General features: G+C 37.0%; 1 protein-coding gene across 9 annotated transcripts in view; it reads left to right on the top strand.

Moving 5' to 3' along the window:
* Positions 1 to 18,531, top strand: part of LOC114252007 (uncharacterized) — a 39,652-nt gene that overhangs the window by 13,326 nt on the left and 7,795 nt on the right. For 6 of the 9 annotated variants that reach the window (XM_028186474.2, XM_089737527.1, XM_028186475.2 and 3 more), the window contains exons 2-7: positions 8,756 to 9,085; positions 9,350 to 9,379; positions 12,386 to 12,522; positions 14,238 to 14,437; positions 15,109 to 15,233; positions 16,413 to 16,560. In XM_028186474.2, coding sequence (XP_028042275.2) covers positions 8,756 to 9,085; positions 9,350 to 9,379; positions 12,386 to 12,522; positions 14,238 to 14,437; positions 15,109 to 15,233; positions 16,413 to 16,560 — 970 coding nt within the window. The remainder of the gene's footprint in view (positions 1 to 8,755; positions 9,086 to 9,349; positions 9,380 to 12,385; positions 12,523 to 14,237; positions 14,438 to 15,108; positions 15,234 to 16,412; positions 16,561 to 18,531) is intronic. The other 3 variants (XM_089737546.1, XM_028186472.2, XM_089737543.1) reach the window with 1 other exon arrangement.

Raw genomic sequence — 18,531 nt, 5'->3', positions numbered from 1 at the left:
AAAAAATAACAATTTTGTTTTTCCTTTGATGTGTCTTCCGTCGGACGGATTCCTTCTGTTTGCTTTAAGTTTATTTTATACAAAAGTTTAGGTCTTTTATTTATCGATTGAGGCACTACCAAGTCTGCCGGGTCAGCTAGTAGTTAATAATTTTAGAGGATCACGTCGGTCGTAGCATACGGTTTTATCTCTTAAATTGTGGTACCTAATGACTGAAATAGCTTTCCGCTTTAAATCTGAACTGTATTTACGTAAGAGGCGTGAACGAACCATTTAAACTTTACGAAGCTCTCATATCGGTTGTTTGCATTGGATAGTTTAGGTTCTCACGCGCGCGTCTCGACCACGAAGCCTGTCCGTACAAGACCGTCTGACGACTGTCTAATCAAATTAGCCGAGCTCGAAAATAAATGCACTGCAATCACTTTCGTTTGTATATTTTATCATGTCTAACGGAATCGTGAGTCGGGAGACAGGGACCTGGCAGATTCGTGTCTTGTATACTTAAGAATAGATGTTGAGTGCTGTTTGAGTTCGCTGTTCTAGTAGTAATGCAGTGCTGCTGGAATTGATAAACAGAAAATATAAAATTTATCATTTTCTTGAATTTCGTTCTGAGCTGATCTTCGGAACATTTCTTTGTGAGTAATTGCTCGCACCTACATTGTTTTTGTTACTTGATTTAAAAATAATGTAGGTACATGATTATACTTAATAGAATTCATGTAAAACAAACATGTATTAACATCGGATCTGAGGAATGTTCTATATACGAGCCATAAACTGGGATGTACCTTTTTTTCCCTATAAAACTTTATAGGTCGGACCTCCCACCATTTTGCCGGCTTATCGTAAATTTATGAGGTCATTAATTTTTTTCTGCAGATCCAATTTTGGTACTTATATTTTAAGTAGATCCCAAGAACGGTATCGACTCATTAGAAAATGTCAATTATTTTTTTACTTCAAATTTCAATTTCATTTCCATATTAACTTTGAAGCAAGTAATCGTATAAGTGCGTGTCGGACAACGCAAAAGTGAAGGGTTCAGTAGTTAGAATGATCATTCTGAATAATAATACATTGTAGTGTTTTTTCAGTCGTTCAAGTCTGCAAAATGTTTATCAGATAAATTTATTTTATCCAAATTTCCTCAAGCTCCTTTGAAGTTATTTACATTATTTTTTTGCAAATTTTATTGAGTGATGAATTTGATTGAGTGGGTCATATTTTTTTCAACATAAGTAGCACATATCTATACATTTCAATGAAAAAAGAAGATAGAAGGATACATACACCAATGTTAAATACCAATTTAACTATATTCTACAGGCTCAGACTAGACTTTTTTCATTATTTGGCTTCATGCAGGTATTCGGCACTATCTTCCAGATATGATCTGATCAAACAATATCCAAGTTAAGTAATATATAAATAAATGACCATGATGCTATACCAAGGACCACATTTGCGTACGGAACCCTAAAACTGAATCTCCAAATAATTATTGGTCGAATAGGAAGTAATTTCGTGGTTTATCGTATTATTCACGCAAATCGTTGCTTGTAATTATTAAAGTTCTCTTCATAGAGTAAAACAAATTTTTAATGCATTGTGTAATAGTTTGATGTTTCAAATTTTATTTAAAACGCTAAAACGCACTATGTAAGCGTTTGGTCCGTTGGAATCTTTTCCGTTGAATATCCGGTATTAGAGCTCCAACGGAATATAAATAGATGATAGGACTCGTGTCGACCTGCCCACGATTTCCTAATAAAACGTTATTATGAGAGATACCATCGTAAAGGAAATTAAAATATATCTGCTATTATGTTGACTTTTCGGAAACAAAGGTGCAAAAGATACATCTTTTTCTTTTCAGTGTTAAACTAGATTAAGCTATATAAAATGTATTATATCTAGAATGTATTCTATGCGATCCATTTATAACATCTTCGGTGTCGGTACGAAGCTCACATTATTCTAATACAATTGAGATTGAAGCTTGTCTGACGGTGAGTGACGGCATTAGGAATATGTGCAATTTATGGGCTCTTAAAAAATCACTTACTATCGGCAGGCCATTACCTGATATACCCAATTATGTTAATAAAATTAAATGCTAATAAAAATAACTACAGAATGTTTATGTGTAAATAGAAGTTAGTTGAAATAAATTTTGCAATTAAAAACAAGATCACTCAACACAGCTTTAATATTATATTGTAAAATATTTGGTTATTAAAGCTATTCTGCTTCTTCGCTATTCCGGATTGAGATATGGTTCAATATATTTTATAATGATGAAGTTTCCATTATTTTAATTGTATTTTCTATAGATATTATTAAATTGGATAGCTTTCGTTTGATACTTAAATTAAAGAAATTAGACAAGGCTTATCATGAAATTGACGCTATTTTTTCTTCTAACTTTCTTATAGTTATTAACAGTCATCGTTAGCAAGATTCTGTCAGCTTTTTATCTCAAGAACAGACACTCTTTATTCGACCTGAATGTAAGCGCTATCAATTTCAATGATCTTTAACTGTTATTGCGATATCTTCATTAATCTATATAATAAACCGCTTTAAAACCGATACCTATAAGGCATTATATCTATTTGGATTTCGCGTAATCCAGATTCGACAGTTAGGGCAATATCTTTTAGAATATCTTAAGAATATTAATCTGATGAAATACATTTGCATTATGAATATATTTACGATGTTTAGACTAAGGGGATTTTTACTTCTTATATAATCTCCATTAGTTACCGCATTAGTGCCAGGTACGACCTAGTACCATGTCACCCTCGCCCTTACTATTACACCTCGGAGTCTCGGGACACCCTTAATGTAATGTTCCAGAGTTTGTTCTTTAATTGCTGCTTAATGCATATAATTATAACGACTTAAATCACAAAATTTATAGTTATGTTTTTTTTTATTGTCCTTAAAGGTAGAAGAGCAAACGACGTATCGTTACCGTCGCTTATCGATGTCACCAATGTCAGGGCAGAGCCAAGCTGTTACCTAAAACTTAGATAGTTGGACGAGGTCACGGCCCATCAGAGTTAAGGGGTTAGTGGAGTCCATAGACATTAACAGACAGTTGGTGGTACATACCCGTGCGGGCTCACAAGCAGCCCTACCACCATTAATAATTCGTGTCGTCGCTCGGGTCGGCAGGTGCTGAATTAAATATTAAAAGCTATCTTAATTATTAATGACTTCGACGGATTCAGCACGGTTTGGTAACAGTGACACATTTGGATCGCGAAGCAGACTGTGGGTTGACTAAATTCTTCTTCTTCTTCTTCTTCTTAGTCGTACACTCCTAGCGGAGTGGTCGTGGTTACGTATGTCTTAATGTTTGGTTGCGGCTTTTGAGAGACTTTTCCATCTCACTCTGTTTGTGGCGGTACGTGTACATTCAGTAAGGGAGCACTTCGTAGATGACTTAATCAAGTCTGTCCACCTTGTGGATGATTGGCCGCGAGAACGTTAACCGTCTACTCTTCCTTGAACCACTAAAAGTTCCAATGAGCTTTCATTACGAATGATATGTCCAAACATATTAAGGATTCGCAATTGCACAATCGAAAACTAAATTGACTAAATTAAATCGTTGACTAAATTAGTGTCTCTCAAATAGCTGATTGGAAAAATAGCCGATTTAGAGAACGAAAAATGAAACCAAAACTTATACCTAGTCAGGTCATAAATTCTGTCACATGTTTAATGTAAAATAATTGAAACAAGTTTATTCATTATGTAACCATTCATATACCAAAATGAACTTAACAAAACATAGATTCTTATGACACTAAAGTTTATTCAAAAGGACCTCCGTGATTTTGAATACAGGCCTTCAATCTGCGCGGCCAGTCGTCTATCGCAGCACGAACGAGGTCCATGTCAATATCGGCGGCTGCCTTAATCAAGGATGTCTTGAGTGACTCCAAATTGGGATGAGGCTTTGAGCACGCCTTTTCCTCCAAATGTTGCCATATCTTGTAATCTAACGGATTCAAATCTGGACTGGAGGAGGGCCAGTGTTCGTGCCGGATGAATTCGATTTCACGCGCCGCCAGCCAGTCTTGTGTACTCTTCGCTCTATGAGCTGGCGCCGAATCTTGTTGGAATACCCAGTGCCTGTTATTGAACATGGTATGAGAAACAGGTTCCACAAGGTTCGTCAGGACTGTATTTTGATACACAACTGCATTCGTTTTTACACCTTTCTCACAAAAATGTACCTCTGTTAAGCCCCAATAAGAAACTCCCAACCATACCATGAGCGAGGATGGAAAATGACCTCGTTGGACACGCGGAATACGGTTGCTCGCTTCTTCACTACTGTGTGCGTAAACCTTATCATTTTGTTTGTTGTAGCTCTCTTCTACGGTAAAAATTTTTTCATCCCAAAAAAGAATTTCCCGATATTTTTTTCCCGCGTACCGCTTCAACAAAGCGCGGCATCTCTTCAGTCTCAGGGCCATTAGACAAGCATTCAAACGATGTCCTGTTTTTCTTCGATATGCCCGAAGCCCTAAGTCTTCATTTAACACCCTTTTCACCGTGGTTCTGCTTAACCCCATCTAAAGGGCCAACAGTTTCTGCTTACGTTTGGGATTTCTTTGAATTCGCGCCTTCACAGCTTTTATCACTGCTGGAGTCCTAACAGACCGAGGGCGACCACTTCTTGACCTGTCATCTACACCAGAGTCTTCATTGTATCGTTTGATGGTACGATAAACGAATCTTTTGGTTATATTAAAAATTTTCAGTAGGTTAAAAATTTTAATTGGTGCGTAACCGCAACGATGCAACGCAATAACTGCAACACGGTCTTCTTTAAGCGTCCACTCCATATTTAAAAATGAGTAAAATTCTAAAAGTATACATTTTTATTTTCATGAACAATTCGCAATTCGAATTCAATAAACTTTTTTGTGGCCAGCATTCTAAAAGAAAAGTTTTTACTGTGTGACAATACTTATGACCTGACTAGTTATTATAGGAGAAATTAAATAAATACATCATATTTAGATTTGCTTATTAGGATATTTTCGTATTTGTTAAGTTTTATTTTAAGTTATGTATTATATTCTTTACTGTACAAAACAAATCAGAATATTGTCATACATTTGTAACTCGTAAATTATCATTCGTTCTGTAATTATTTATTTATTTTTATTTATTATCTTTAAAACAACGTCACGCACAAAGTCAAACAAACAAGATATTTTTTTAGTTCAATGACATTTATAGCCTAGCAACCATGCAATTTTGATCTACATTGCTTTGCCGATTGTAATTAAAAAATACTTTCTCTGTTTAAGCACACGAGCAAACGAGCACGGCTGGTTTCTCTAATATTTTAGTAACAATGGCTTATAAAGTGAAAATTGAACAATAACTTTATTAATGATTAGCTTTTTTTTTTCCTACCTAAGCTGATAGCCTTGAGAGGCTATTTCAGCGTAACCTTAACTAGTAGGTGAGCTCCGGGGCTCAAACCTGACGACGTTACTAACACGAACCCTAGCAAGAGCCGTGCTTCGCAGAATCTACCACCGGATCGGAAACGCGACCCACTGAGAAGATCCGGCGAGAAACTCAGTGGGCATGATTAGCAATTGTAGGAACAATCACAGGCGACTTTGAAATTATACTTAGTCTGTTTGAAGACGACACAAATGAATAATGAACCTAAAGCATTCAAAGTAAATTACACTTTAACATCGAATGTAATCTAGTAATGTCGCTTGTACAGTTGTAACTTGAATCTACATCCTGGTGTTTGTACCCTTTGAGTACAGAGTACCGTTTGGCGACATTACTAAAACATAGTGCATTGCTTGTTAACGCCATGCTTGACATTAAAAAGATCTTCTGTTCAGTTGATGTTCCTTACGCTTGTATCCTATACGTGTATAGAATTTTATGAAATCTATTTAACAGCAAACATATTTTTGGAACAAGCAAAAAAAACCTGTGGCAATTTGTGAATTTTAATGATTTGCGGATTGAGGCCTTGCCATATTAACCTTGTTTAAAAATGACTATGTATTCAAAAAGCATCCATCTATTATGTGACATGAAAGCCTAATGGTAATTCCTGGTTTCAAAGAACACAGCAAATCATGCATAAATTTAGCTTTAGGATGTCTATGTGTCCTTTAGAATCGGTTTGCGATATATGCATGTACGCATTTCAACAAAGATACATTCTCGATAATGTTTGTGTGACTCTATATACCTGTTTTTACTGTTGGTAGGTCATCTTGTGAATCCGCACGGGTAAATACCACCACCCCGCCTATTTCTGCCGTGAAGCAGTAATGCGTTTGGGTTTGAAGGGTGGGGCAGCCGTTGTAACTATACTGAAACCTTAGTACTTATATCTCAAGGTAGGTGGCGGTATTTACGTTGTAAATACCTATGGATTCCGGTAACCGCTCCACCCATCTAAGCAATAAAATTAAAAGACCTTTATATTTGTTCACATCATAATTATGATTATTTAAACCGTATACATGTTAAAAAATTGCCATGTTTATTTATGTGTTTACGAAGTGAATTGTCTTATGAAATCATTTTATTAACTAACCCAGTCCTGAGTCGATTAATAGTCGAGTCATGCGCTCCACTTGAACGCTCCCGATCGGGATGCGCCTGCGCTGCCGAGAGTTCAGCCACCCGATCATTGTGCTGCGTGTGTCGATACGTTTATGATTTAATGTGCATAAAACCCATCACTACATATGTTTTTTTTATTGCTTAGATGGGTGGACGAGCTCACAGCCCACCCGGTGTTAAGTGGTTACTGGAGCCCATAGACATCTACGACGTAAATACGCCACCCACCCACCTTGAGATATAAGTTCTAAGATCTCAAGTATAGTTACAACGGCTGCCCCACCCTTCAAACCGAAACGCAATACACGGCAGAAATAGGCAGGGTGGTGGTACCTACCCGCGCGGACTCACAAGAGGTCCTACCACTAGTAATGACGCAAATTATAATTTTGCGTTGTTATTCCATCACCGCGGAAGTCAATCGTGAACATTTTTTGAGTACGTATTTCATTAGAAAAATTGGTACCCGCCTGGGATTCGAACACCGGTGCATCGCTCAACATCGCTATACACTAATACGCAAGTCGTAATCAATAATGTAGTGTATTTAATCGGAATTAGTAGTCAAGGTCACAGAACTGGTTTCTCTTGGAATTCTGATAAAACATGTTGTATTAGTACAACCGGCGTATTTATTGTTGACTTTTGTTATGAAAAAAAAAAGTTCCTTTTGCATACTACACTTGAAACTTTTACATATATTTCAGGGTGAGTGATGGCACTAACTGTTCTATGTCAATCGACTCCCGTAGCCAATAATGCAGGGGGGGCCGAGAGCTTACCCAAACAATAACAATAGCAATTTGAGTTATAATTAAAAACCCCTAGGTTTAAAGGTAAAAACTGTATTAGTAGAAATAATATAATCTTTCACGATTTAATTTTTATCTTTATTACAATAGCCTTAAGTACCATACGTAGAACTAAGTTGTTTCTCTTAAAACATTATCTAGGTGTCATTTCTGTCGGAACATCAGCGAACGGATTTGTTTATGCTTTTGTTTCTGAGTACGGATGCTAACAACTAGAGATGTCAACATGAAATAATATATCTAAGACTTGACATTAATAGTCTAATTACATACCCGTTTGCTTTTACTTAGCGACTAAATTTTTATTCGTTTTTTTCCTACATATTATAATCAAATGTCTCAACTTCGTGACCGTTCGTATCTCGAAATTTGAACTAATCAATATGGAGGTTGTACTTATTCGCAGATGACGTCATGTTTACATGCCATTGAGCTTCGCCCTTGCATGCTTAGCTTAGTTTTAGAGGTTATTTTAGTTTATTAAATAAGTTGGTAACGATCAAAGAAACCATGCGCAAAGGAAATATGCACATCTAAAATGTGGATGGCTCCTAGAATTTTATGAAATGTGTTCAGTCGTATGATGTTCGGAATCTATATACGAGTATTAAAACGTGAAACAAAAAATGTATACCCCTTTATACGAAAATTGCGCGGACGAAGGAGTATGAAATTTCCCACACTTATAGAGAATATAGAGGAGTGCAGAATGCTATTTTTTTTAAATAAGCATAAAAGTACATTAAATCAAGAAAAAAAACATTACACACACTAACATGTATTTGACACTACACATGTATAAATTTAGACTCTTGGTTTATTGCATAGACCTAGGTTTCATTTCTCAGTGGTTTATTGTCAAACTTTTGTTATTACTTATAGGCTGTGGTCAAATTGGGAATGTCTATAATGTATAATGAGTCTATAATGTAGTCTTGGCGAAATCTGTGATTAAAGAAGTACAATAATAGTCTTTGACAATAGAACCATAATAATGTTCAAATTTATAATTTCTATTAATTATAGTTACATCAAACGACTGAAACGTCATGATATACAGGGAGTTGGTGACAGATGGTGATTAACGAGGAGTCTCCTGGTGAGGAGCCTCTTCGACGCGATGGCACACGCAACGGATCTGCTCATAGTCCAGGACTGATCGCAGATAGGCACATAAAAAAAAAAAAATTAATTATAGTCGAATTTCGACTACTGTGGGACCACTAGTCATTCTAAATAAACAAATTATACTTACTTAGAGTTACATTTCGAGTTACATTGTGTATTGTAATTTTCAGGGAAACGGCAGTCTCAACATCAACAGTCTGCAAAGTCTTCCCGATCGCCGTCTCCCGAATCAGTCACTCCGTCTGCAAGCAATGAAGTATTCCAACCGATTCAGAGGACGCCAACCCCTAATCGAGTCGGACCTCCACCTTCCCCTCCAGTTCCCACCCAGCCAATTGTCCCGGTGGCTCCGGAACCTTCGGGACCCTTACCGTTAATGCCTTGTCTTGTCTGCGGACGTACTTTTGTGCCACAGTCTCTAGCTAAGCACGTCAAGATTTGCGAGAAGATGACTATTAAAAAACGGAAGACTTTTGATTCCTCAAGACAGAGACGAGAAGGTAATTATTTAGATTATATTAAAATATATTATCACAATTTATTATAAGTAGCTATCTATATATTTAGTAGAACTCTTGTTTGTATGTATTGATTTTTTTTGTCAAATTATTTTCATATAGATTCGATAGCAGTAGAACAAAAAGATGAATTTAAAAAATAATCATAATAATAATTCGAATGTACTGTTTGAATATTATATCTATGTTGTTTAGATCTGCATGATTTATGTGTTTAATTTTTATTTTTATTTTGTGGGTAATAAGGGCTAATGGCAGCCGTCGGTCTTAATACCGGTGAGTGGGTGCATGTTTACATCCTCGATACTAACGTTCAAGCACGTTTACGGCCGCTTGCTATTTCGCTCGACGACCGCTGTACACAATGGTTACAGCAACGCTGGTTTATGTGTATCGTAAATCGTACGCTTGCCGTATTAGAAACACTGAGCTGTTAACTGAGCAATTGACTTTTTCCATTTCACAATGGCCCGTGAATGGCTTCGTAAAACGTCCGTGAACTTAATGTCCCGCAAACCACACACGCGAGTCTATAAAAAGAAAGACAATAAATAACACAATTATCTCTATATTAATACGTGAAGCAAAAACTTTGTACCCCTTTTTACGAAAATTGTGCGGACAGAGAAGTATAAAATTTCCCACGCTTATAATTTATAAAGAGAAGGAGTGCAGAATCCAATTTTTTTTTATTTATGCATAAAAAATGTATTAAATCAATTAAAAGAACTTTACACACACTACCATGTATTTGACACACACTCGCATATAAACTCTTTTGTTTATTGTCAAACTTTTGTTATTGCTTAGTCTGTGGTTAAATTGAGAATAGATTAATATTGTTTAACTTAATACCATTTGTCTATAGTATATAAATATAGTGTAAATCGTAAGTAGTAAGTGTAAATCTGTGATTAAAGAAAATATATCTTTGACAATAGAACCATGATAATGTTTGAACTATTAATTTCAATTAATTATAGTCGAATTTCGACTACTGGGATACCACTAGTATTTTTAGAACAACAAACATTTTTTTAAATAATAAATACGGAAATACATGAACATCTGTCATGTGGTATTACAAACAGCTGTTCGCCTGTAAAATCTATTTTAGTACTTATAAAGTCAACTACAAAGCATTTCGTATCGCGGTTGTAAAGAAACCACTCTCAAAGAGGTGTCTTGGAGATTTTATTTCAATTATAAAAAGATATCGATCTTATTTTGTATTTTATAAATGTAAAAACTAAAAAAAATACAAACTCTCTACACTCGAATAATAAAATCGTATAAATAAATAGAAAAAATCCCGCGAACATAAATGCAATTGTATGGCTGTATAATAGTAATGTGCTGTTTGTAAATAACATAATTGAAAATTCGACCTCATGTGTCAAGGTGGGTGGGGCGGCATTTACGTTATAATGTCTATAGACTCCGGTATCCACTTAGCCGTGTGCAAATTTAACTATCCAATAAAATAAAATAAATTTTAGTTAATCGTGATCTTATAAAAATACCTAAAATTACAATTCGCAAATTATTAGAAACGTTGCCTTAAGTGCATAATTACAGTACAGTAACGGTTTTTATATACCGGTATAAATACCCGTTTGCATCATATATAACAAGAAACGTTCGATGTGTTTTTTTTATGTGTCTACAGTATGCTGTGGATGTGTGCAATATGCATACCACAAAATTCATAAGTTGACCGGATATTTTACCTTGTATGTATGTATGTAATCACTCATAGATACATGTAAACAAAAACATGTTTCAAACTAAATGAATCATGCTAAAAATAATTTTCATTCATATTTAAATCTTATTGTGTAATGACGACAATAGGTACCTAAAACTGGTTGAAACTAACGAGGTTCTTATTTACATATTTTTTCCTAACAAATAGCTTGTATAATATTTAGCAACACGCGCCCACTGTCGTCGGTTCTTAAACCCTTGCTCTCGAAATCATTATGCTGATGATTTTTAAACAAAGTCACATATGCCCGTGATATCAATCGATCACAAATCACTGTAGGCCGTTTGGATTGGTTAAAAAATAATTTTACGAAATACCGCCCGCTTCTGTAACCGTAGCAAATTTACGAACCAGCTCACAAGATTTTACACAAAAAGCTTGATTCAAATCGATTCAATAGTTTTCTAACGGTGTCGAAACAACCAACAACCAAACGCGACTTGCTACATATTTAAAATTAGGTACACCTAAACACCGCTTCGGAAACATGCTATTGGGCTTTCTATAGAGCTATATCGTAAAGATATGAAGTAATTCGTCAAAGGTAATTGCGATTTTAGAAATATGAGGGAACGTCTTATAGAAGTACCGATTTTAGGCAAACGCTTTAGTGCTTTACAACGAAGAGTTAGTAAGTGTGCGCGTAGGTACAATCTTACAACATTCGTTCAATGTTTTCCAAAACCTCTCACGTAAGTCTCAAGACTTCATTAATGCACAACAATTGCGCTAAAACGGTTCCCATTTACGAAGTAAATAGATTGAGTCTGCGACAAATTTTGTAGCCGTAATAGTTTTTTTTTTAATAAGAGCTACAGTTATCACCGAAAAAAACAAAGATTGGAGCGATTAAAGATTAGGAAACATCTACTTCTATTCATTTAACTAAACATCCATGATTCTAAATAAGTCTTGGTGAATGATTGGCCTGTCGTGTTGCGTGCTGTCAGTTTCTCGTATTACTAAATATATTCATACGTTTTTTCGTCACGCTTTGTTAGAACTAAAACAATTAAAACTAATGAACCTTTAAATGAAATAACTCCTACCGATTAATTGTCTCAGCATGATAACAAACCTGTAATCCAACATAGTTGGTAAACGCACGTCAAACACACTAATAAGAATTGACTTGATCTTAATAGTATATATTTGACATTTTTACGCAAAACTACAGAAATATCATTAATGAATCGCAGTACTTGATGGAAATTAAAAAATGTAGACGGAAAATACCACCCTGCCTATTTCTGCAGTTGAAGGGACAGCCGTTGTACTGTAAAACAGAGGCTTTAGAACTTATGTCTCGAGGTGGGTGGAGGAATTTACGTCGTAAGTGTATATGGGTTCCGACAACCACTGAACACCAGATGGGCCTTGAGCTCGTTCACCCATCTAAGCAATAAAAAATAAAAAAATAAAAATAAAATACGTAATATGAAGAATTAGATGAAATGAAAAAATGTATGGCAAGTCCCAATACCGGCTTGATATTTATTTACAATTCATTCCAGGTACAGATTTAGAACAATACTTGCCAAAGAACTTCGGTCTTCCAGAAAACAGTCCATTCCTCGAGAAGAGTCCCCCGCCCACTGCCAAACCCACATTGAAACCTAAACCGCAATCGGTCCGCAGTGCCATAACAAAGGTAATGGTTAAAAACTAAATAGTAGCGGAGATTAACTGACTCCGTGGTGCAGTGGCTAGCGCCCCTGACTGCTGTGCCGAGGGTCGTATGTTCGAATCCCGCATCGGCATGTGATGAATAAGTTTGTTTGAAAAACATCCAGACAAAGAGTGTCTGGATGTTTGTTACTTATATAGATATGTAGGTATGTCGACATATACAAGTACGTATCAGTATCTTTAGTTACTATAATATACAGAATCCTATTTCAGGGCTAAATGACCGTGTGTGATAAAAAAAGATAGCAAAAACGCTGTTAGATTTTCACTATAAAAAATTGCCTTTTGAACTTAATTAAAAAAATAGTTGTAAAGAATACAACATATCATTAGTTTTAAGGCAAATGTTAGAGAAATGTGTTTTTCTTTTTTGTTCAAAGGACATAGGCACCTAAAGTTTTTGTGGACAATCATAATTTATTCAATCGAAATTGTGCATCCTTTTTAGTTCACCATGTTTTCGTCATAAGATATGAAGCTGTCGTGTCTCATGCAAATGATTGCCCACACACTTGAACATTGGAAAACGCTTGTCATGTTAATTTGTTCACGCTCCACAGACGTGCCCATGTCCGTTCATAAACATATTGTGAAATCCTACCATAGGAAAAAAACTAAATATTTAAATACGTCTTCTTCTTCCTTCGGTTTCCTCAATACTGAGGGTCGTGACCACCTCCTCGCAACAAGAGTTTATTACGGACCATTCCACGCCATTTGTCTCTATCTGCCGCCGAGTGTAGAGCATCGTCAACTGTGGTGTCGAGAGTAGTGCGTATCTGGTCAGTCCAACGTGTCGGGCCTCTCCTCCTCCTCCTTCAGTCGATCGCTCATTGCTGAGCATCGTGATGCGCCCGCCTGTGACCTTTTTTTGTAATTTTTAGCCACTTATGTCGGTCAGTGGCACAGTGAAGTGCGTGGCTCAGTCTCATGTCCAGATACTCAGACACTTGGTCACTCCATCTTTTTAAATACGTAGTTGAAAGAAAAATCTTAATTACTGTTTTCTTGTCAAATCCTATTTAATAAATAGTTTGCATAATAGAACACAAGAATGCATCGTCCGCGCGTGTTTGGAATAGCATAATCAGCGAATAGGTAGGAGGAAAAAACGTCATTACATTAAAGTGCACATCACTGCTTTTACCACTAACCGTCGACCTAGGAGGAGCCTATTTACACAGCACAAGTGTATATGTTTTTTTTATTGTTTAGATGTGTGGACGAGCTCACGGCCTACTTGCTGTTAAGTGGTTACTGTCGCCCATAGATATCCACAACGTAAATGCGCCACCCACCTTGAGATATAAGTTCTAAGGTCTCAAGTATAGTTACAGCGGCTGCCTCACCCTTCAAACCGAAACGCATTACTGCTTCACGGCAGAAATAGGCAGGGTGGTGGTACCTACCCGTGCGGACTCACAAAAAGTCCTCCCATCAGTAATTATGCAAATTATAATTTTGCGGGTTTGCTTTATATTACACAATGTTATTCCTTCACCGTTGAAGTCAATCGTGAACGTTTGATAAGTACGTATTTCATTAGAAAAATTGGTATGTACACGCCGGCGGGATTCGAACGCCGGTGTATCGCTCGATACGAATGCACCGGACGCCTTATCCTGTAGGCCGCGACGACTTCGAATATACATAAATAGTTTAGATTTTCGTTTTCAGCCAATGGCAGAACTGCAGAAGTGTCCGCACTGCGGCCGAGCGTTCGGCGTTCGTGCTTTCGAGAGGCACGTGGAGTGGTGCGCGGACAAGGCCAAGATCTTGCCGGCCGCGCCCGCACACCCGCCGCCGCACATCGCCGACGCCAAGCAGAGACTGAACGCGCGAACACAGTACAAAGCACCCCTAGCTCGAGGTAGAAAGTGAGTATAACCTCTTTAACTCGAAACTATTTATTTGTAGTCCATTTAATTTAACTACTTGTCCCCCGGTAGTCGAAAATCGATTATAATTAATTGAAATTATAGGTTTGTACACTATTATACTTTTATGATCAGAGATTTCGCCAAGACTACATACACTTTAGACAAATATTAAAAATGACAAACAATACATTATAATCTATTCTCAATTTGACCACAGACTATAAGCAATAAGAAATATTTGACCATAAACAAATAGTATGCACGCGTGTGTGTGTCAAATACATGGTAGTGTGTATGATATTTTTATTTATTGATTTAATGTATTTTTTATGCATAATTTAAAAATAATAACATTCTGCACTCCTTCTCTATATTCTCTATAAGCGTGGGAAATTTCATACTCCTCCGTCCGCGCAATTTTCGTAAAAAGGATACAAAGTTTTGCTTGACGTATTAATATTTAAATTCTCCTTAATGGGTCCGCCTGTGACCTTTTTTTGTGATTTATAACTACTTATGTCGGTTAGCGGCACAGTGAAATGCGTGGCTCAATCTCGTGTCCAGATGCTTGGACACTTGGTAACTCCCATCTTTTTTTGGCTCCGACCTCTAGTACGTAAGGAACTATAATTAACAATATAAGTTACAAATTATAATTCGTTTTGCAGAACGTCTCAGTCACGTGACAAATCGTCGAACAGTCGTTCAACGTCCGTAGATTCGTCTCGAGGAGTGTCTCCGCCGCCTCCGCGTGACTGCGGCGACTATGGCGCTGCTAGATCGAGAGCCTCTGGTAATATACACATTCTAAGCTACAAGTATAGATTTAAATCGTTTTAACGATCTTTTGAATTTTAACGATCTTTTGAAGCTTGCAACATTATTGCATCCCCGATACACGTCGTTTCGGATCCTCCCGATCCGATGCTTTTAGTTACCTCAAGCACCGGTAAGGGCTCGACGAGTAAATTAAACCACAGACACAGCCCACTGAGTTTCCCGCCGGATCTTCTCAGTGGATCGCGTTTCCGATCCGGTGGTAGATTCTGCGAAGCACGGATCTTGCTAGGGTTCGTGTTAGCAACGTCGTCAGGTTTGAGCCCCGTAAGCTCACCTACTAGTTAAGGTTACGCTGAAATAGCCTCTCAAGGCTATAGGTATGGCTTAGGTAGGAAAAAAACATTCACGCGATTTATCCGAAGCTATGATTGCTTAATGGTGACATGCAGACATTTCCTCTCCTCAATATTGGTTTAAAGAACATTTACTTAAGTCCTGTGTGACGATGGCAGGGCAGATTTGGAACTCGCACGAATTGATATCATCATCTTACTCTTTACCGGATAGAACACTCATTACGAATGACCTCACGTCCTAAGATAGGTAGTGGTAGTTCTTTTTTTAATCCCCTTGTAAGTAGACGAGTATGTGACGAGTTTAATGCCAGAGGTACGGCCAAGCCGCTGTGTACCGCATTTGATCCTAATTTATTGTAATTACTTTGTAGTAGGTATACTAAATTTAAACTGACAACACTGATATAATATGTTATTTTCAGTTGTAAAAAAGATGATTTGATTGGAATGTGGTAAGAAAAGTAATGCTGTCGTTAGTAAAAATTAGGTCAACAAGAAATTAGCCAGTGCATTAATTACCATACTAAATTTTTTTTTATTGCTTATATGGGTGGACGAGCTCACAGCCCACCTGGTGTTAAGTGGTTACTGGAGCCCATAGACATCTGCAACGTAAATGCGCCACCCACCTTGAGATATAAGTTCTAACGTCTCAAGTATAGTTACAACGGCGCCCCACCCTTCAAATCGAAACGCATTACTGCTACACGGCAGAAATAGGCAGGGTGGTGGTACCTACCCGCGTGGACTCACAACAGGTCCTGCCACTAGTAATATATAAAAGTACTAATAATGTTTCAGTGGTACGAACATGTATGTGTATCAATCGATTTCAGAGTCGGCGTCCAGCAACGATTGCCACGAAGACGCGGCGCCTCACGTGCCGGTGATCAGGACGTCGCGCGGCTCGCGGACCAGCTCGTCGGGCGACGCCGGCGTGAGGGCGCGGCAGGCGCGACTCGCCCGCGACATCACTAGCTCCAGGTACGGCTCGACTGTATACTTCTTAGCATTCATTGTGTTGCTCTTATAATAAACTATAGCAGAATTATTTTGTCCGTACAGTTTGGGTCACACAAAATCGGAGCGGTAAAACGAATATTTCGCTCTCTCTTCCACTCACGAGCCTTATGGACGGGCATAGTGATGCGCATTATTGTTGTCGATAAGCGTTATCGATAGTGTATTTAGTTTTGTCATTTTGTGGGTTTGTGATAAAAATGAAAGCGAAAATCACTAATCGAACACTTACACCACATATCGCCGCAGCAAGTTGACGAGAACGGCAGAAATTAACATTTTGTAACTTTTCGGGATTTATTCTTATTTCAGTGAAAAATTTTAACACATTGTTGATAACAACACGTGCAAATATTATTTTGAATAAATTCTGCCGTTTTGATACAAAAAAAAAAAAAAGAAGTAGCCATTGTGTCACTAAAGAAATTCAGAGAACGAATGCATAAAAACACATTTCTCTTCGATATAATGTACTATAATTTGCAGGCAACAATGTCTCACCACCCTTCGTATACCACCCCGTGCCGTGTAACCTGCCTTCGATGACTCATTTGTTTTTATCGATAATGGCGTTGCGCCCGCGCAACATTCTCACCGCCCTAGTCGGGCTGTGTTTTATGACCCAACTGCACGGACAAAATAATTCTACTATAGCGACCCGCCCTCGCTTCGCTTCCAAAAATGTAATTTATTATTGATTCCTCCACTATTTAATGGATGTTATTATACATATCGACGCTTGAAAGGCAAACGTAACTAAGCCACAATAACTGCTTTATACATAAATGATAGGCAATTACCATATTCGATGCGCAAATAATATATATTTCTAGGTCTATTAAAATCATTTCAATCCTACAGCTAGATTCGTTAAAATAATTTTTTTTTCAGGTATTTCAACTTTAAATTAGTCTACTGTAAAGTTCACGCATTGTCGCTTAGTCACGTTTGCCTTTCAAGCGTCGATATAAACCTTCCTCTTCAATCACTCTATCTATTTTAAAAAAACCGCATCAAAATCCGTTGCGTAGTTTTAAAGATTTAAGCATACATAGGGACAGAGAAAGCGACTTTTTTTTATACTATGTAGTGACTAGCAGTACTCGCCCACTTCGCTGGGCATTTAAAATTAACATTATTATTTATGGTCATTATTATTAGGGAGTCCAACACTCATATAAATATTAAGCCTATCCATTAAGTACATGTATTTTCTACATGGATACCAAGTTTCAAGTCAATCGGATGCATGGTTCAGTAGTTATAACGGAACATCCGTAAAAACCACTGTAGTTTTATATATTAGTATAGATATAGATACGTCACCTGTGTGTGTGTGTGTGTGTGTGTGTGTGTGTGTGTGTTTTGTAGTTTCTTCGGTTTTCGCGACTATCAGTAAAAATTATTGAAGTGAAACTTCTTTAGGCACGTTGACAGTAAAATTTAATTCGCGACGGATTCGTGTTACGGCTAGAGAGAAAAGATACAATTTAGGAAGAGCGAGAGTGAGAAAATAGGCAAAATGTCTCGCGTACCACTCGACCCTGGAGAGAGGAAAAAGACAAAGCATTTCCTATTTATAAGAGAAATTTGGTTTAAGGATGAAAAATGAAGAAAACACCATACTACACACCGCAAAAGAAGTTTCACTTCTTCACGCGCACCATTTTATTATAGTAGCTATTGTTGTGCATTATACTATAAAAAACAACAAAGTATGTGGTGCAATTTTCCGCTTTTTAAATTCAGTTTATGACGTCTAAGGCGTTTCTCGGTGACATTAGAATATTTTATCGTAGTTAAGATTTTCTAAAAAAAAATCTTAACACTTACGTTTCTTTGCACACAGAAAAAAGTAGGCCTCATTGATCAAGAACATTGTAATTGATACTTTTAATTATATATGTAGTCTTTTTTATTTTAATATTCTAAAAA

Source organism: Bombyx mandarina, chromosome 03 (assembly GCF_030267445.1).
Source record: "Bombyx mandarina strain Sakado chromosome 03, ASM3026744v2".
Classification (NCBI taxonomy): Eukaryota; Metazoa; Arthropoda; class Insecta; order Lepidoptera; family Bombycidae; genus Bombyx; species Bombyx mandarina.
Note: the sequence above shows the minus strand (reverse complement) of the source record. Positions and strands in the feature narration are given on the sequence as shown.